This window comes from Gastrolobium bilobum, unplaced genomic scaffold (assembly GCF_033153095.1).
Source record: "Gastrolobium bilobum isolate Gb01-03AN ecotype WA unplaced genomic scaffold, APGP_CSIRO_Gbil_v1 utg12919, whole genome shotgun sequence".
NCBI classification, from domain to species: Eukaryota; Viridiplantae; Streptophyta; class Magnoliopsida; order Fabales; family Fabaceae; genus Gastrolobium; species Gastrolobium bilobum.
The window spans coordinates 139,691-160,890 of NW_026896054.1; the positions used below are offsets into that span (position 1 = coordinate 139,691).

At 34.1% G+C, this 21,200-nt stretch overlaps 3 protein-coding genes and 1 long non-coding RNA gene across 4 annotated transcripts; 1 reads left to right on the forward strand and 3 right to left on the reverse strand.

Annotated features, from left to right (window-relative positions):
* Window positions 1-2,360: 2,360 nt before the first annotated feature.
* On the forward strand, window positions 2,361-4,578 carry LOC133297499 (probable caffeoyl-CoA O-methyltransferase At4g26220). The gene is made up of 6 exons (XM_061496664.1): window positions 2,361-2,676; window positions 3,044-3,116; window positions 3,259-3,338; window positions 3,713-3,857; window positions 3,949-4,080; window positions 4,175-4,578. Exons 2-6 carry the CDS (start codon window positions 3,048-3,050, stop codon window positions 4,463-4,465), a joined length of 717 nt encoding a protein of 238 aa, XP_061352648.1. The 5' UTR covers window positions 2,361-2,676; window positions 3,044-3,047; the 3' UTR covers window positions 4,466-4,578.
* On the reverse strand, window positions 3,729-7,646 carry LOC133297500 (uncharacterized). Its single transcript, XR_009749648.1, has 3 exons — window positions 7,379-7,646; window positions 3,926-4,175; window positions 3,729-3,843 (listed from the first exon to the last, which is right to left on the reverse strand). It is a non-coding gene; the product is annotated as an uncharacterized LOC133297500 (long non-coding RNA).
* A 5,429-nt stretch (window positions 7,647-13,075) lies between these two features.
* LOC133297509 (pentatricopeptide repeat-containing protein At3g14330) lies at window positions 13,076-15,097 on the reverse strand. The gene has a single exon (XM_061496676.1). It carries the CDS (start codon window positions 15,022-15,024, stop codon window positions 13,090-13,092), a length of 1,935 nt encoding a protein of 644 aa, XP_061352660.1. The 5' UTR covers window positions 15,025-15,097; the 3' UTR covers window positions 13,076-13,089.
* Window positions 15,098-16,020: 923 nt separating this feature from the next.
* LOC133297493 (asparagine--tRNA ligase, cytoplasmic 1-like) lies at window positions 16,021-18,987 on the reverse strand. Its single transcript, XM_061496656.1, has 6 exons — window positions 18,468-18,987; window positions 17,548-18,138; window positions 17,088-17,344; window positions 16,876-17,005; window positions 16,711-16,769; window positions 16,021-16,627 (listed from the first exon to the last, which is right to left on the reverse strand). Exons 1-6 carry the CDS (start codon window positions 18,933-18,935, stop codon window positions 16,444-16,446), a joined length of 1,689 nt encoding a protein of 562 aa, XP_061352640.1. The 5' UTR covers window positions 18,936-18,987; the 3' UTR covers window positions 16,021-16,443.
* Between the last annotated feature and the right edge of the window lie 2,213 nt (window positions 18,988-21,200).

Below are 21,200 nucleotides of genomic sequence, written 5' to 3' on the forward strand. Positions count from 1 at the left end.
AATACCAAAAAAATAATATATTCTATTAATCATTTCTAGGAAAATATAAAGTTATTTATTTAGGCTGAAATGTTTAAATTTAACTTTTATTGGTTTAATTTTTAAAAAAATTCATTTGATGGAATGTTATTCTCATTTCTTAAATAATAATGATAAAAATAGAAAGATTGTTGAATTTTTTTAGTGTAAAATTATTAGGATCTAGTTTATAAATTTAATTTAATTTTAAATGGTATGCTGTGATAATAAAGTAACAAAAAAAAAACTACTCTCCATTAAACCCGACTAACAAGTATGAGGTGAAGGAAATTTTTGTACGCAGCTTTACCCTTACATAATTTCAAAGAGGCTGTTTTCTGGATTCGAACCCATGACCTATACTCAATGCAACCTATACTTGTGCACGCTGAGGAGTAATTTTTATGAATAAATTTTTTGTATTTGAACATAAAGTAAAACATTATTTTGGTCCTTGAAAAATATATTATTTACCAATTTAGTCCCTAAAACTCTAAAATCCTGATTTTTTTCATTCATTACATTTATTTAAGTTTAATGTTATTAACTGTAAAAGCTTTTCTTGTAACATTAGAAGATGAAATAGTACATATAACTTAGTCACATTATTCTCACTTTTCTGTTGAGCTGATATTAATGGATGCATGCGAATGGTCAGATTATCACTTGGCCTCTGTTATTGCAAGCCGTGGAGCTGCGCTTCGCCCCCTCTCAATATGATGATCCAAAATGAGATTTGATTAAACTCATGCAAATGCATCAATTCGTGAATATCAATCACACTTTGAAGAACTTCAAAACTGCCACGACAAAGTGCTTTGTTATAATTGTGATGACAAGTTTCATCCTGGCCAAAAGTGCAAACGCCAATTTATGCTATTCATTGCTTCCCCGAATTGTGAACATTTCATGGGGAAATTGGTCCAATTACATGGGGTACCCATTAAACCAGCCCAAGAACTAAATTCACGCCAGTTATGTCGGTTGGCTTCCACGAATGCAATTGGTGAGCTCTAAGGAAAGATATAAATAAGTTAAGTTTTGTTTTAAATAGGTTAGGCATGTGTAAAAAATATTGGATCTGAGTTCTAAATTATAAGTTTGACCTGACCTATATTTAAAAAATAAAAGCTTTGGCCTAAGTCTGATAGCTTGTTTAAGCCTAATAAAAATTATTAAAAAATAACTACAATAATATTACTTCATTATTCAAAATTATTAAAATAATAATTTTATTTAAAATAAATAATATGATATAGGCTATCCTGTAGGTTTATAAGTCTGACATATATAAAAAAAGCCTATAACATGTTTTTTAAATAAATTTAAGCATGTTCTATTTTACTATTTATAATAAACTAAATCTAATTTAATATAAACTGCGCTATAGATCCCTGTAATTCGTCGTAACTCGTTTACACCCGTAACTCTAACCCACCTAAAATTAAAAGTTGAAACACTTCTACGTAGATTTGCCTCCCTGTTCGAGATGTCAAGTCCAATAAAGCATGAATTCGTGGACTTTTATGAGCTTTTGTTTCAGATTAGAGTTAGAACTTTAAAACCACTGATTTTTTTTTGGGTACAAAAAACCACTGATTTGGTTCCGTGTGTATGTTTGGACTTTGGAGTTTATTTTTTGATAAAATGTTTATTTTTTTTTAAAAAAAAAGTTGTCATTTTTTAATAAACTAATTCAAATAAATACTTCATAATTCAGAGAAAAGTCTATTTATATTTATACAAATACGATCTCCTCGATCGGTTCATACACATTATTTACAATTTATCAGTTTTGAATAATTCAATAAAAGTTAACATCAAAAGATCATAAAATAAATGTTGATTTAAACAACTCATTTTATACAAAATACTAATCTGTTTTCTTGGTGAGAAATGTGAAAACATTATTCAGATCTAAAAAGAAAAGATGACAGATGCGACTCATTAATGTCATTTTGTCATAAAACCAAATTAACTAGTGTGAGACAATGACCTCATAAGAATTTTTGTATTATTATTATACAAATGATGGTGAGAGGTTTCAATTTCAACCTCTAATTTTATGTAAATTATTAAATCCCTCATCATTGACCCACTTTTAGTAGCGTATGAAAACTATTATAATAGTTCGTTACGAGTTGGAAATAATTTGCGTTGAATAAATAAATATATGTCCAATTATTACGCATATAGATCCCTGTCCAAGAAATTTTCTTTATATTTATAATAAGAGAAAAATGTGTGTCATTTTAAAGGATATAAAGTTGTGTCATTTTAAAAGAGAAAAAGAGATAGATAAAGAAGGAGAAAGTTAATAAAAAAAAAAAATAACGGTGTGAGTTCCACTTCTTTGTAAGAGTAAAAAGATATAAGTTATGTCATTCAAAAGAATAAACACTTTTCCCTTGTAACAATATATAATGCCGGTTTTGAGAGCCGCCTCCTTTGACATCCAACAAAAAAAAACCTTTGACTGAAGACTTGGAAATAGAGTGGCCAACCCTCTCATACAACTATATTAAGAGCACTGAAATTTCCCCAACCAATGCGGTGTTCAAGTTCAGCTTCTAGCACATACTTCTCCAAGATCCTGTTGTTTTGAACTGCATATCTATTCTGAACTCTTTCAAGTTATCACTGAAAATTTCAATTCAGGTATGCCTATATATATACACGTACACTTTTGTACTAAGCATATGCCTTATAATATGTAGCAACTCTTCCAGGTCCAATACTAGAAAAACCATAAATACATTATATATTATAAAGTCTCTTTCAAGGCCAAAAACATCAATAATTTCTATTTTCTAAGTCTGTATCTCAGAACAAAAGGGAATCATAGCCGGCTACACTTTAGATGCACTATAATATTATTATTTTTGTCAGTTCATTAGTTGTGTGGGAACAAGCAGTAGCATACTGCATGCAAACATCTTAACATGAACTTGTAGGGTAGAAAGCACAGGACTTGTTAACATCTAAGATCTTTCTCTCAGAGCCTTATAATTTTGGTGGATTGCAGAGAAATGGAACACGTCAAAGATCCATCAATTTACCGCAATCCAGTCATATTGCAGAGTGAGCAATTAAATGAGGTATGCATGTGTACAAACAAACTTATCTTGAAATTTTTCATTGTTTTCATTTATGGTGTTCACACACACAAATATATGTATAAAAATCATTCATCACTCGTGTCAACATGTGTTGGTATCTAACTCAACATTGATGTGGCAGTATATACTGGAAACTGCTATTTACCCTCGAGAACCAAAGCCTCTCAAAGAGCTGAGGGATGCCACTCACAATCACCCTTGGTAATTATTCTGTCTGTTGTAATTGTAACTTATAAACATTTTAGACTAAATACCCTTTTCGATCCTCAGCAAATTTTGTGATGCCCACTTTAGTCCTTAGCAAATAAAAAAGTTATTCGTAGTCACTGGAAAATTCAAAATAGACCCATTTTAGTCCTTTAGAAGAACTAATATGGGTTTTTTTTGAATTTGTGAGGGACTACAATTTTAACTAAATGGGTTCATTTTAAATTTATTAAGAACCACGAAGCCTTTTTATTTGCCAGAGACTAAAGCGGGCATGATGAAATTTGCACAAAAAAGGTATTTACTCAACATCTTATAACAAAAGTAGAAAGGTTTCAAGTTTCAACCTGGTTTTCATATTGATTCAGGGGCTTCATAGCTACGTTACCTGATGCGGGTCAACTAATCACCTTACTTCTGAAGCTGTTGAATCCCAAAAAGACAATAGAAGTGGGAGTGTTTACTGGGTACTCACTTCTCCTCACTGCTCTCAACATTCCTGATGATGGAAAGGTTTGCATATACTTCAATTTTCATAGATATCCCAACATGTCTAATTCAATACTGGAGTAATTGCTTACCTGAAAATCCATTGCTGTTGCAGATTACAGCCATAGATATTGACAGAAAAGCTTATGAAGTTGGATTGCCAGTCATCAAAAAGGCTGGTGTAGAGCACAAGATTGATTTCATAGAGTCCCCAGCTCTACCAATTCTTGATAAACTACTAGAAGATGTAAGCATGTTTCTTCTGTGTGTCTGAGATATATCTGTTCCCACTTCACATTCTGACAGTGTTTCTTTTCTCTTCTTGTCATGTTTTTCCTCAGCCTGCAAACTTAGGAACTTATGAGTTCGCCTTCATTGATGCTGACAAAGAGAACTATGTGAACTACCATGAGAGGATTATAAAACTGGTCAAGGTTGGTGGGTTACTTATATATGACAATGTTCTCTGGGGTGGACGTGTTGCTTGGCCTGAAGAGGAAGTTCCACCACACAGCAGATCAGGGACGCAGGCAGTAATTGAATTTAACAAAAGAATCACAGAAGATTCTCGTGTTGAATTTGCTCTTACTTCCGTAGGGGATGGACTCAGTATTTGCAGGCGCATTGCCTGAGCTTTCTTATGAAGTTGTTTGATTATCAGTGTCATATGTTTCATGTACTGCTATTATATATTTGCTGTAGCTGCTTCCTACTTGAATAAAATTGCATTTTGTGTTCGTAATAAGTTTTTGGTTTGATGTTAAATTCCAATAAAAGTTTCGTTTAGCATTTCAATGGAAGTGGAGTAATTAACATAAGGCTAGCAGCCATTATGTTAATATGGAAAATGTTGGATTTGTTGCTCAAACTCTAACAAGGAACAAGTTGATTGTTGGATTATCCAATAACTTATAAAAATATGGCCAAGGATCATTTTTCATTTTTGAACATGCTTAAATATAAGGCGATGTTGCCTATTATACACTTATGAACCTTACCGAAGAACAGAGGTATTATAGCACCATGTTACCCTTTTATCATGCTTATCTCATTCCAATTTAGAAATAATAGTAAACAGCAAAAGCAAGTGTTATTTCAACTAGACTTTGCAATGCAATAGTAACAAACAGCTATAATTCAGTGAAAGGAATTACTTGTAACATTTCAACTTTTCTTCATCATGAAATACAGCCAGTAGTTAAAAAAAATATTAATAATACCATCATAAATGATCAGTAAGTTGATAAATTTTATAGTCTTATTTGCTCTAAATATTACAACCATCCTCGCCTCAAAAGTTAGAGAAACCACAGTCCCAAAGAAAAAATTATCATTACATCTATAAATATCATTACAACCATTCTTGGACCATTTAAATTCGAATTCATACATTTAAATTCAAACGTTCAAACATTTAAATTCAAAATTTAAATTCTAAATTTAAATATGTAATAATTAATTTAACTAATTAAATTAATTAATAATGTCTTAGATCATCCAAGCCCATTACATGTACCATGCGCCCTTTCCTTCTTAGGTGGGCTTCCAAACTTCTTCTTGGGCTAACAACCTTTATTAGGCCCAATACATTTAATGTTATATTCATCAAGACAATAAGGTGTTAGTGTGTGACTCATTAGGCCCAACACAGCCACTGACATAAATGGGCTTGGGCCCAACAAGCCCACAACCCATTTAATGACAACACAGAGCACTAGCAAGCAATGCTTTGTTGCCCCAGAGCTAGTTAGGTTAATGACATTATCATCCTATTACATATATTTGGTTACTATATGTATTTCCTTTCGTCTCGGTTACCTTCCCTTTAAACCTAGGGTGAGGAAATGTATCAACCCTTGTGGTTTAGGGTAAGCTTTAATTCGAAATAGGAAATCTTCAATTTACTGACTCTAAAGGCAGATCATCTCATGATCTCTTTTACTATGCATAGATTCCTGAGTCCTGTAAATGTCATCCCGATTTCTCCGATTTACAGATAACCTAATCCCTTACAGAGATTTAATGAATTCCTTCAGCTTATCACCCTAGGCTTGTGCTCTTTCAGGACATGCCCAAAAGTATACCTATGAGTCTCCATGTTTCAGGCAGACGAGGTATACAATCAAAACATGCCTTATAAAACACAGTCTAGGTGACAACTTATGGTCTAAGGAAAGACATACCCAGATATTAAGAGATTGCTCTAATGATACTTTTGTAAGATTTCCTCATAGAGTCTCTTTGTGGGTCTGTTCAGTGCGAGCTATACCCTTATAGGTCCACCCACGACTTTAGCTAAAACATCTCCATATCTGTAGCTCATGAGGTCTTTACCTTGTATCCGAATACAAGTAGATAAGATGTGCTAGTCTTACCCGAGATTATTGATCCCCATTCTCAGTGTCTCTAGACTAAGAACATAAAATTAGGAATAAACATCTGGTATCCTTAAATCCTCATGATCATGATCTCATCACAGATACTCAAGAGATACCTATTTTATTCCAAGGAGTTTATCCAATTACTCATATAATATATTAACAATAATATTGAGACAAAATATGAAACAGGATAAAGAGTGTTTATTATTTATTTGTCATAATATAAAAAGGTCCACATATGTCCTAATCTAATCAAAAGATTGTATTTAGGACATCCATATACTAACATGTTTTACATTCGAACTTTGGGTGATTGGACATAAATGCTTATTATCCCATAAACATGATTGATGCAGGCATGTCAACTAGCAAGTGATGACCAAAGTGGCCTTCTACGAGCTGATATGTTACAAGGAAACAACAAACCAAGGTCTTCTATCATAAATATCTAGATATCTACCAATGCTTGAGCCAATGTCTCATCGCTTGAGAAGTAACAACGAAGCACTCGTCCCCCAAACTTGGTATTATAAATGGGAAGCCATATTAGTGTTAAAACACAATATTTTTCTTTATTTTCTTTCTATTTTTCTTAAGCACTCTTAAGCTACCAAAATGTCATTTTAGGTGTCACTTTTCATTTTACACCATCCTAACATCATTTTTCCCATTTATTTCCTTCTAGGTTCAATACACAATCCAACACCATTCAATATTTTTCCATTGATTTTCAAAGCTTCCAGCCATCACACAACCCTTCTAATTAATCCAAATAATTTTTACAACATCACTTCCCTATGATTCTACATAAGGTCGAATTGCACATAGCCTCACACCAAAGGTTTTTTCAATTCAATTCAACTATTCCATACCTCATACAATCCTATTATTACATCATACAACTATACAACAACTCAATTACACAATTCTAAAACAATTCAAAATCACAAAGTGTTGGATTTCTCATCAAAATTTCTTAAGTTATGAGCACATTTTCTCAATAAATTTTATTGCATTTATAGCTCCAACACATCATTCTAAGACATATTTATCTAATACACAATTTCAATTTGAGCTCTCTAACTCCATAAATCAAGCATACAAGCCCTAGGTTTTCATGAAATCAAACTCAACAAATCAACCATGAGAGGCGCTAAAACTCACCCACAATTAAGTCACAAGGCTCCTCCAATTGATCCCTAAGCAAGGCTTAAGCAACAACTACAAAAACCCCAATTTTCTCCTCAGAATTTGTGGCTGAGTTTGTCTAATTTCTCACAAATGAGAGGTTTTCAAGGAAAACTAATCGGTGGAATGGGTTCGGGTGATGGTTTCCATCAAATTTGCTCACAAACTTTGGTTGATTTGGTGGTGTATAGAGAAAGTTAGAAGCAATTGAATTTTTTGAAGAAACTTCCCCTTTTTTCCAAGGAGAACTCAGCCCTTAGGAGAGAGAAGAAGAAAGAAAGTGATGATGAATAGTTACACACACATGTGGCTTAAGTGGTTTAAGTGAGGTGGGCCACACCGCCACCTCACGCGATTTCAAACTAATTCGAATTTTCCTCCGATTCCACTAAACGTCCAAAAATTCATAACCTATTTAGAAACTCTAATTTTTAACATTAACCATTGTCCTTTAATTACCCTTGATCAGATGAATCCTGAGTTTTCCTGCCGTTCGGAGAAACCGCAGTTTTAAGCTGTTACACGCGCTGTAGGCACGCTTCCCCAAACTCACTAATTTCCATCAAATTTCATCTGAAATTATATTTCCTAGTCCTATACACCATTTATAAATTATATCCAAAACCTAAAGCTCAAAATTCAATCGGCACGCTTTACGGTGCAACTGTACCGCGGTACTTTTACCCGGTAAAAATACTATTCACAGAATTTTCTGAAACATTCCTAACCACTCAATTTTTCGTTCTGAATCCATTTCCAGGCTTATTTTTATCATTTAAGACCTCCTACTCAATTTTACCTTCCTAGGGTTGTGTGTTTAGCTAATTACCGTTTTACCCTTCCTTTGTATTTTGACTTGATTTTCAAGATTTTCACTAATCCTTCCCTTTAATTCATGTTTAATATATTAATATATAACTTAGAAATGCGAGGTGTTATATTAGTATCTTATAAATTTTTAAGTCATTAATTTTTTAAGGCTAAAATATAATTCACTCTCTTGAACTTTTTGGATTGAGTAGCCCTTGTAAACTAAGTAAAGAACTTTGTGAACTATATCTCATTTCCATGGTGTTGACTAAAAGCATGAGATTGAACCACGTGGGTGGGCGTGATGGTTCAGCATCTCGTCCCTTAAGCAAGTGGTTGGAGGTTCGAACCCCAACTCTTGTGAATGGAAAGCATTTCGTGGCCAGCTCTTTACCGCTTTGTGCGCTGACCCGGTGTGAGGAATTAGTCTCATGGCTATCGGCTGTGGGGATACCCGGATGTAATCCAAAAAAAAAAAAAGCATGAGATTGTATGCAAACGTAACATCTACATAATGCAAGGTTCGGAAGACACCGTTCATGCCAAAAATGGTATCGTGCTTTAGTTTAATTAAATTGCATTTAACTATGGTAGTTAAATGGTTCAGATTATAAACTTTGACGAAAATGAATTGCGATTACTTGGGCGATTCTCAGGAATTTGCAAAGTTGAGTATATTATATCATTTTATAACAGTGCTCGCTCTATGATTTTAATAACTATTGCATCTCGTGTTCTTGTCATATTATATATCACCCAACCATCTCTTCTTCACGTTAAAATTGTTTAGGCTTGTTTCAGGTATCACTTCATACCCTATTCTATGAAATTTATCTTCTTGAATAAATTTATTATTAGTTTGTCATAGAAACAACTTTTCACTTTTGGATGAGTTTCACGGCATTTATGTACTTGAGATGTTTTAGGTAGTCATGCTACCACCTTGAAACCCTTTTACCATACTTTTGTAGGCTACTTGCAACATCTGCGGCTGGTGTTCCTCTACTGCTGGTGGCTTCCGCTACTTTCTACTGGGACCATTGCTATATAAACAAGTAATCATATATTAAATTTTGAGCTAAATTACATGTTTTATGGACAAAACTAATTTCTCTGAAGATGGATTATCTTTCTTTATTCAATGATTACTAGAAATAAAATTTGTAATAACATTTGTATATGTTCAAAGTCAACAAAAAATGAAGTTCTAGAAGCTGTTAATTAATAGCATCAGGACATTACCTGCTAAGACAGTTATAGCTGATTATGAGTGTAGAGGGCATAATAGTGTCAATATAAGACAAACTTTTTCCCAGTGTATTGAGAGATAACTTAGAGACACAGATTTGAAAGGTAGTCAATGTGATGCCGTAAACACCATTAGCAATAAATCATAATTGTGTAAGATGGTAAGAAAAACCATCAGTGTAATTCCTATTTTACACTTAGAAAGCCAAAGATAAACTATTTACTTGCATCAATACAAAAAATATATACAGATGATGTTGTTTAGCGTAAACGAAATTCACGGTTAATATATACACACATCATGTGCCAAATTGAAATGAAAAATTTGGAGGAAATAAAATTAGTATGCGACAAAAGCATCCCTACCTTATTTAATTTTATTTTTTTATCATTAAAAATTGGTTAAAAGTTTAAAACTGTACCAATCCTTTGTGTTTTTTTTAAAAAAATAAGAGTAAACACTTCTTTTTGGTCCATGACAATATTTACGAAATCCTTTTTAGTCCCTGACAATAAAAAAGGATCAAATTGGTTCCTAACAGTATGCAAAAAGGGCCACGTAGGTGATGGAGGAGTTGACATAAAGACTAATGTGGTCCTTTTTTCATAATTTTAGGGACCAATTTGATCTTTTTTTATTGACAGGGACTAAAAAGGATTTCGTAGATATTGCCATGGACCAAAAATGGTGTTTACTCTTAAAATAAAATAGAGGAGGCTTTGTTGCGTCCCATTAATCTTAGCCTAGACAGAACTAGAAAAAAAAAATTAAGTGAATTGGACAACATTAAATGATTGCATATGATTTTTGGTAATTATGTTATTATAAGAATTTTTAAAAAAATATTAGAAATTTGAAGGTGTTACAAAGTGGTATCAGAGCCCTTAATTTGTCTTTGGTTGCTCTTAATACTTACTCAAGGGATCAAAGATCCCAAAGTTAAATAAATAAACAAGTACATAAATAATTTAAATAAGTGAAACAATAAGGCAAAAAAATTAAAAAATTAAAAAATTAAAATTAAAATAAAAAATCATGAAAGTTGGATAGTGAAGGGGTTTCTTCTTGTTCTTTTGATGTGCTTTAGTTTTGAAATTTTGATGTTGATAATTTTCTGGTGATATGGATAAGAACATTTACAAGAGATTATTACAATTACTATTGACTTGTAAATTTTGTTCTAGCAAATGGAAAATGTAGTGAGAAATGTTAGGGAGGTGATTAGGATTGAGCCATCAATGTACAAATGAGATGAACGAGTGTCACCGGAGAAGAATGCCTTACGCTTGTGGATCCTTATTTAAACCATTAATAGAGAATGCGGACCATGCAAAATTAGCCATGACTACTGGACTATATACCTTATTAGGGAACTTCCAAAGGACGAAAGTCTAGGATGGGTAAGAATAATGTTAGAAAAGAAAATCCCTCAAAGTGGTTGGTTTCTTTATGATTACCAACAAGTGATACAGTTCGTAAGCGAAATTGAGAAGAAGGTTCGAGAAATTGAAACTACGGTCAATAGGACATTAACGTACTCTGTACATAATAAACATCCACGACCACAAAGTAAAAACAAGAAAGCAAGGACACTAGCCTAAATATACCCTCGTAGTATGTTAAAAGATGCATCATGAAGTTGTCAAGATAATTATGAAGAAAGGCTTAGGATGTTAGAAAAGCCTTCACCCTCATTCCTTAGAAAATATTGGGAACATGAGTAGATGGGTAGAATTACCTATAGGCTAAGGGGCTCCTTCTAGATGTAACCTTTTTTTTTTTCTTTCTTGAAGCCAATTTCAAAGAGAAGTTTAAAATAATGTTATGAGATAATGAATGATGTTGTTGGTTTATCACTTGAATCTATATTGCATTATCTAATATCACTACAAGAAAATTAGCTTTCATAGGCGGTTGTATTAGCATATCGAGGCAGTTCAAACTGCCTCTAATTGCTTCAGTAGGCAATTAATGAACCATTGATGTTACCACCGTTGCAAGGCAATCTAGGGCGGTTTTCATGAACCGCTGGAATAACCGCCTCTAAACGACACTCTGAAGCGATTATTTTAACCGCCTCTGTAATGTCCCACATTGGTTGGAGAGGAGAACGAAGCATGCCTTTTATAAGGGTGTGGATACCTTTCCTTGTAGGAGGCCTTTTGGGGTAACCCAAAACGTAAAACCGTGAGCTCGACGGTGCTTGTGCGCGGGGCAAAGCGGACAATATACTGATACAGGGTTTGGGGCTGTTACAGTTGGTATCAGAGCCTGGCCCTGGACTGTTGTGTACAGCGGGGACGCTGTATTCCCAGTGGGGGAGGATGTAATGTCCCACATCGGTTGGAGAGGAGAACGAAGCATGCCTTTTATAAGGGTGTGGATACCTTTCCTTGTAGGAGGCCTTTTGGGGTAACCCAAAACGTAAAACCGTGAACTCGACGGTGCTTGTGCGCGGGGCAAAGCAGACAATATCCTGCTACAGGGTTTGGGGCTGTTACAGCCTCGAAAATAAATTATGAGGCGGTTATATTAACCGTTTCCAAATAACTTGTAACCGCATCCAAATAACGGTTAACTGTGTTGCCTCAATAATGTGTTCAAGTTTTTCAAAGACAGTTAAATCGCTTCTCTAATGGTTTTGTACAATGCAGTTTTTTACTATGACACAAGCTTTATAGTATCAAGCTTAAGTGTCTTTGATGGACTCTTCAATAAGTCTCTTGGTGTGTACTTGTATTCTTATTATAGGTGTATATTAGTGTTGGTTCTTACATGGAAGGAAATGGAGAAGGAGGAGCAAGGGTCATCCATGCTATTTAAATTATGTCTAAAATAAATTCTGAATATGATTTTTAAGCAAACTAAAAAACTTGATATATCATATTTGCTTCTTAAGTTCAATTTGTTGTATTTCTCATAACTCTTTTAATGTTGAGTAGATACTATGTCAAAATGTAATCTGGTACAAAATCCGAAATAAATTTTTATGATAGATTTCAGGACAGTGCTGGTTTGAGAATCTTAGCTTTTATAAATTGTCAAGAATCTTAGATTTTGTAAGTTCAACGTTCATTATGATATGTAACATTAAGTCTAACACCCTTATCATAGTCCATCGGCATTAACAAATTTTTCTTGATTCGGGAAATTTGATATTATGATCCTATTAAGAACCATGGTGTGTAACCACTAACCACGTTAAACGCCCTCATTTTATTTTGGTTGTCGGATTGGGAATGGTTTTAGGGATTTTCTTTTGTATTTGGTTTTTACAGTGTGAAGGGAAAACATCGGAAACCGTTTGAATGAAATCAACTGAACAAATGAAGTAGTATTTCACTTGTGTCAATTGGCAGTTATAAGACTAGGATCAGAAGAAAGTTAAAAATTTAACTTCTACACGTGATAGGATCCATTCTCTCTATAACTAGCTTTTGAGTTGCCGACGGGTACTGGGAATTGCTTGTTGTGTCTACAGCTTGAGTTTACGCAAAAATTAACAATGTCAGGCAAAATTCTTGAGCAATGTTTGTGACTAAACTAAAACAGTAACTTGCAAAACATCAGTAGTTGATAAAATCTAGAGTTAGTGACAATGAATAATGATAATACATGATGACCTTTGTCACCAATGGTCCTTACAAGAACAAGTACCTTTTTCAAAATGGTGGAACCGATTCGTATCTCTTAATACAATTAGTCTCTTAGTAATTCTTGAAACAGCCTTCATCCATGAGTGACAATCGACACAAACCCGAAGATTCTTAGTAATCCTGATTGGCATTCCAGCAGCAGTGTGGATGAGTGCAAATACAGCTGCAAGCCGTTCACTGTGCCCACAAACCCATATTATCTTCATCTCTTCATTTATATCATGAAGAACGACATCTGTGTTAGGGATATATCCTGAGTCCTTAATGGCATTTGACAACTCATTCCAAATTTTCAAATACTCAGCAGAACTACGAAAATCATAGCTCCCTCCGGCAACAAATGTATGAATTCTATGCTTTATCTGTATCCAGCTACATCCAGCATCTTTCTTAATGCCCCTTATGGCCATCATTTCCCTAACTCTCTTAACACCTTCCCACATCCCAGCATTTGCATATATGTTTGAAAGCATCACATAATTTCCTGGATTGTTAGGTTCGATTTCAAACAACCGCTCCGCAACTGTTTCTGCAAGAAAAACATGACCATAAAGCCGGCACGAGTTAAGCAATGATCCCCAAATGCTGCCACTTGGTTTCATTGGAATATTTTCTGCCACATTTAATGCCTCATCAAGTTTCCCCGACCTGCCTAATATGTCTACCAAACAAGCATAATGCTCTAAAGATGGATTCACCTCATAATCTTCCATCACATTAAACAATCTTTGCCCCTCACTAGTTAGCCCTGAATGGCTACAACCTGACAGTAAGGCAACAAAGGTAATACCATCTGGTCTAATGTCAGATCTTATCATTTCATCAAACAAAGCAATCGCTTCTTCTATTTGCCCATTGATTGAATATCCAGCCAGCATTGTATTCCATGATGTCAAATCCTTGCTGTGCATTCTGTCAAATACTTTTTTACAATAACCAATTGCTCCACATTTGGCATACATGTCCATCAGTGAGTTAAGTAAAGGTACATCAGCTTTATTCCTGGACTTCAAAATCTGTCCATGTATCTCCTTCCCAGTATGAAGTGCAGTGAGTTGAGCACAGATTGGCAACAATGTTGTAAGGGTAATCCAACTGAACCCTATTTCCTCTCCCTGCATAACCCTAAAAGCATCAAGTGTCTCAAACACTCTATCTTGACCAGCAAAACCCGCAATTAAAGTGTTCCAAGACACCACATTTCGTTGAGGCATTACCCCAAACACCCTTAGGACATCATCAAAGCACCCACACTCCACATAGAACCTCAAAAGCGCATTGTTCACAACTTGATCAGTTTCTTCATCATGCTTCACGATTTGGGCATGGATTGCTCTGCCTACCAATGCATCAGCCAAATCAGAACAGGCCTTGAGGGCCATGGAGAAAGCGAAATTGCCGGGCTGAACACACCGTGACAACATCTCACGGTAAAGAAGCAATGCTTCCTTGAAAAACCCATTTCTCGAATAGCCAATAGCCATAGCTACCCACACCGATTCTGGTAGGTTCTCATCGCCAATTCCGTCTTGGAACACACGGCGAGCCTCATCGACTCTGCCACAAACAGAGTACAGCGTGATGAGCTTGCTCTTCAACATGGGGTTCTCCAAGATTGTGTCTTGAGAGCGAAGCAAGTGAAGGTAGAGTTTTTGGCCATGTTCCAATGACCTTCTGCAAATGCAGGCATGGAGGAGGAGAGATATATCTTCTTCATTGGATGTGAGCTTTGAGGATTCGATGAGGCGAAGCGCCTCGTTCAATTTGCCCAATTTGCAGAGAGATTTTAGGGTTGAATTGAAAGGTTTTGTTTGGTGTTTGTGAGTGTTTGTGGCTCTGGGTGTGGAAGTGACAGTTATGTTCGTTTTGACAGTTATGTTGGTTGGAAGAGAAATGGCGGGGAACATGATGCAGCGGAAAGAAAGGAATCGTGGTTGTGTTTTTTTTTTTAAGGTTAGTTCAGTAACTCCAATGAAGGTGTCAACTGTGTAGAGAAACTCCAATTACCGTTTCTTGGAGTATTATTTATGAATAATACTTGTGGCAGGAATACAACAGACACAATACGAGATCAAAGAGAATGTTTTGATGAGAGGGAATACTTTTATTTTTTTTTGTCTATAACAGAAGTATTATTTGTGGCAAAAGTATTATTTCTACCACAATTGCAAAAATAATACTCCTTTTTCCATATTGTACTCCTCCTTGTGGAGCTCATTTGGTATGAGCAGCTCATTTGGTATGAGCGGGACCTTGTGGTCCATTTCCAAAATTAGAAAGAAAAAAAGATTGGAAGAAGATTTAAAAGGAAGAGTATAAATGGAAAGAAAATTTCTCTTTTTTATAAAGGACCATCAAATAAAAGTGTGCTCCTGAAGCACATTAAAAAAGTCTCTCTCCTTGTGCTCACTTCAGTTGTGTTATATGATGGTTATACTTATACCCCTTCAATTTGGAATGCTTCTTAATGATATTTTATATTGTATAATAGGGTCAAATTATAATTTTTTGTTTACAAATTCAATTATATATTCTAAATAATGCAAATACTTGAATGTGTATTCTCCAAAATATATAATTAAATTAGTAAGAATTTATAAACAAATTTTGTAAGTATAACCCTCTCCTTTATAATAATACCAAATTTTGTTTGAAGACTGCCGAAGTTCATTGCCATTACGGCTCACCAATTTGGTATATTTTCACTGTATCAAACGTTCATACTTTTTGCTAGGTAGATGAAGTTAATTATTAAAAATTCACAAAATCCAGCATTTCATGAAACTACACTACCTTAATTATAGGGATTCTGCAACAACTCAAACAATACACCTAAAATCAACAGTACACCTCTACAATTGAATGAAAAGCAATACAGAATTCAAAATAATAATTTGATTAAATTTATAAAACTCAGTATTCTTTCAATAGGATGTAGGTAGGGAAAGAATAACCATGAACGTAACTCTGGGTTAAAAACCAAACTACAAGATAAATTTTTATACTATGATTTTGGATATAGTGAATGTTCTTTTAAAGGACACAAAGTTATGTCATTTCACCCCTTTATAATTATGTACCGGGAAATACATAGTTATAATATTAAAGTTTTTTTTTTCTCTCTCTCTCCAGACACTTTTTAGATATGGAAAGAAAAAGAAAAACTTTAATATTATAACTATATAGTTCCCAGAGTACATAGCTATAAGAAATGAAAGGACATAACTTTGTGTCCGTTTGAAAAGACAAATACTTTTCCTTCTAATTTTTGACTCAACTACTTCTGGAATAAATTGTAATAGCCACTTGCAGATCGGTAATCACGATCATAGATCTGCTCTGCCAGGATAACGAGGGAAGGGAATCACGTCTCTAATATTTTCCAGGCCAGTGGCAAAAAGAATCATCCGTTCAAAGCCAAGACCAAATCCAGCATGTTTCACAGTTCCATACCGCCTCAGATCAAGGTACCACTCATATGGCTCAAGAGGCAGACCCATCTCCTTTATTCTGCAATATAAAAATAATATAAATTGGCAGAGGAAAGAGATCACATTTATATGCCATATATTATAAACAGACATATTACGAACCTTTGCTGAATGACATCATAACGCTCTTCTCTTTGGCTTCCACCAATCAACTCTCCAACCTGAAATTATTTACACACTTTTATTTTGCCAACAAAAAAGGCCAGTTGGGTAACTAGATATATAATCAGTAACCAGGCAACAACATCAAATATACAGGATACAAACCTTTGGCACAAGGACATCCATAGCAGCCACTGTTTTAGAATCATCATTGAGCCGCATGTAGAATGCTTTGATTTCTTTTGGATAGTTATAGACAATTACAGGCTTCTGAAACTTTACCTCTGTAAGGTATCTGCATAACACAATGACCCCTAGACATCATTTTCCCCAAGTCAATACGAACAAGAACTTGAAAACACAAACTGAAAAAATACCTTTCATGCTCAGATGCCAAGTCAATCCCCCATTTCACTTCATTGTCAAATTTCTTACCATTCTTCACGGCCTCCTCTAGAATTTCCACTGCCTCTGTATACGAAACTCGAATAAAGGGAGTGGAAGCAACCATTTTCAAACGATCAATGCAACCTTTATCAAACTTATCAGCCATAAACTCCATATCTTCTAAGCAATTGTCAAGCAACCACTGACACATAAATTTCACGTATGCCTCAGCGCAGTTCATGTCATCCTACACAATAATGCAAAACAGTGAACTTCATTATCTTCTGCCACAAGAAATGCAAAAGCAACCTACATAGGACTAGATGAAGTATGCAGTTCAAGGTAAGTTTAAAATTAAACATTTGAATTGACATTGAACAGATAAATATACCAATATAGCGACAAACATGAAACTATTGAGATTTGAGAACGAGTTAAATATTCATATACCTTCAAGTCAGCAAAGGCAATTTCTGGTTCTACCATCCAAAATTCCGCCAAATGCCTTGAAGTGTGAGAATTCTCCGCGCGAAATGTTGGGCCAAAGGTATACACACTACCAAGAGCACAAGCATAGGACTCAACTTGAAGTTGGCCCGAAACAGTGAGAAACGCTGGACGGGCAAAGAAATCTCGGGCATAGTCCACCTTTCCATCCTTGTGAGGAATGCCGGGTTTAACTTGAGATCTCTCCTCCACCTTGGAGAGATTCTCCTTTGCTTTTTTAAGTTCATCCACAGAAGCACTAATTTCCTGCTTACTCGCTTTAGCAGACTTCAATTGGGAAACAATCTCCCCTTTCTCCTTAACAACAAGCCTGGCAGCTTCTACGTCAGCTTCCGTCGGAGGAGGGTTCTGTATCAGCTCCTTCTCCAATTTCTCCACTTCATTAATCAAAGTTGTGACTTGAAACATCTCACCAGCACCCTCACAATCACTCGTGGTGATAATCGGCGTGGGCACTTCAAGAAACCCGTGCTTGTGGAAAAATGTTTTCGTCGCATAAGCAAGTGCATCTCTGATTCGAGTAACTGCAGATATCTGCAATATTATTCAGATGCCGCCGTTATTACATATTAGTAATAATGAGTCTGCTGTTGCTTCTGATTTAGTTGCATAGTTAGTTACGTGTGTGTGTGTGTGTGAGTTACCTTTCTGTTATACTACAGTTAGTTGTTAGCTTTCTGTTACCTCTCTGTTATACTACAGTTAGTTGTTAGCTTTCTGTTACCTCTCTGTTATACTACAGTACAGTACAGAGCCTATATGTCAGTGAAATTCAGAGTTCATAACAGCTGTTAATAACAATAATCAAGAAGCATGATTAGTGAGAATGAATGAGTATGTATTGAGTATTGGATTTAATTTACCGTGTTGGTTCGACAACGAAGGTGAACGAAGTCTCGCAAGAACTCGAGGGTGAGTCTCATCTTCGGCAAGGGGTACTTGCCGGGATCGACGGGACCAACGTGGATGAGCTTATCGGCGCGGAGCTCTATCTTCTGCTTGGTGCCGGAAGGAGGGAGTTTCAGGTGGCCGTCGACGACGATGCAGGTTCCGGTGGGGACAACTTGGGAAAGGTCACCGAGGGAAGCTTCAACGATGACCTGGAGGTTACCGGGACAGGAACCGTCGTTGAGCTCCAAAAATGCGAATGCGTCCTTGTCGGCCTTCCTTCCGGTCTTGACCCAACCGCCTACCCTCGCCGTCTTCCCCGCCAGCCCCGCCCCACCGTCCGGCCGAGAAATTATCCATCGGATCGGGACACGATCCGAGAACTCCGCTTTCGCAATCTCACCTGAAGTTTCCGCCAATTGGTCCGTTGTAGGTTCTGCCATTGGTGTCGGAAATGCTTGCTTCTTCCCCAAACTGTAGCTTTAGCGGCACACTCTCACTCTCACCTCTCAGTTTAACAAGACCAAATAACCCTAATTTTAAATTTCTACCAATTAATATAGAAAAAAAGTGTTTATCCTTTAAAATATTTAATTTATATCTTTTTATTTTTTTAATTTCATAAAGAGGTGCACTTATACTTTTATTTTTATTTTTTTGTTAATTCTCTTCTATTTTTTTAGTTATTTTTTCTTTCTTTTAAAATGATACAATTTTAGATCCTTTAAAATAACACACATTTTTTCCATTAATTTAAATTAGCCGAAATAAATTATAAATTGTTTTAGTATGTTACTCGTAGGATAATTGTTCGTTTAAATCAGAATATTTTATTATTTATTATTTATTCTCAAAATAATTATAAAATTTAAGATATTATTTAACATTAAATCAATTATTAATTACTTAGAATATGATTCGAACTTAATAACAAAAAATATATAACTGGTTTAACTTTAAAAACTTAAACCTACCACAAATAATTTTTAAAATTAAAGATGTTTTAAACCGTCTTAAAAACATAATTATACGTTTGTTTAGAAGTATCGAAACAGGTCTGACCACGGATCAATCTGTTTGACCAATGTACTTTTGATGAATTGGGAAATGGATCCTTTCGGTGTGAGAAAAAAAAAATGATATAGTGACGTAAATTAATAGTAATAATTTTGTAATTATTTATTTTTTAAGTGCTTCAGTTGCTTTTTGTATAAACTCATTTTCTGAAATGTTCAGTAATAACATAGAACTACTTTCCTTTCTCTTTTCTCTCTCTCTTCTGGTTTCTCTGTTTACAATACGTTGTACTCTTCAAAATTTAAGACAGGGTTTCAATGCTCAGTGATAGCTTCCCTTTTTTTTTTTTTTTTGGTAAACAATAGCTTGCTTATTTAACCTAGCTTTTATCCGGATTCAGAATCTCAATTTGTTAATAGTTCTGTTGCTTTTGATATTGAGGCCACTTTGGTCGATATGATAACTTATTATATTTTCTTCTATTTAATTTTTTAGAAATTTAATTTAATTTGTTAACTAGTTTTATCTTATTCCGGTATTAATAAAGGAAAAAATTTCCATGTCATACTCATGTAAAAGTGAGTGAATCCTACTAATATCTTCTTTTTCTCTTTACAATAGAATTCATTCACTTTTATGTAAGCGTGACAGATAAAAAAAATTTACCATAAAAGTAGAAACATTAAAATCTTTAATAAATTATTTTAAAGAAATTTTAATAAATTAAAATCTTCTCAAAATTGTCATGTACAACTTGCAACTTCCCTAAAAGGAATTAATGTTTTTTTAGATAGTTGTATTTTTTTGTACTCACATGAAAGTGGGTGATTAATTTTTTTTCCTCTTTCTCCCTTCTTCTCTCAAATAGCTTCATATATTTTTATGTGAGAACAGAAAACATCATCACCTCCAAATTAAATTATTTTATTTGCACAGCTTACCAAAAAAAAAAATTATTTTATTTGCACATGATTATAAATTAAATTTTTTTTCATTAGTATCATTCAAAAAATTTATACATCGACAATTAATTATTTTTAGTAATTTATTTAATAAAAATACTATTTTAGATATTATGTAAGTTGTTTAAAATATGTTTTATTTTAAAAAATAAAACAGAATCTAATATATAAATAAGTTAAAAGAAAAAAGTGATATAAAATTAATTTGAAAAATTACTTAAAAACATATTATTAAAGATATTCTTATTTATTTATGTTACAACATGACCCTATTGGATTCAGATAGGTTTATTTAATATTAATATGTTACTTATTAAGTATGCTTTAAACAAGAGACTTATCGTGGATATTATTATTTATTTATTTTTTTGTAAATATGGATATTATTTTTCATTCTAATTCAATTCTCTTATTTTGTTCGCCCTTATTTTACTCTGTTAACCAAACAAGCCTAGAAACATATAACTTCTAAGAAAGGCTTAATACGTGTTTTAATAACAATTTAATTTTTTAACAATAGAAAATAATATTAAAATAATTTTTATTATATTATAGTAATATTATTAAGGGTAATACTTTTCTTATGTTACATAAGAGAAATGTTATCTCTGATACTCACATTTTTCAAGTGACTCTCACAAGAATTTATTTCTCACCTCCAACTTTTTTTTTCTCTCCTAATTATTATTTGAGTAAGAGATAATAGGGGTGTTCATCAATCGACTCAAA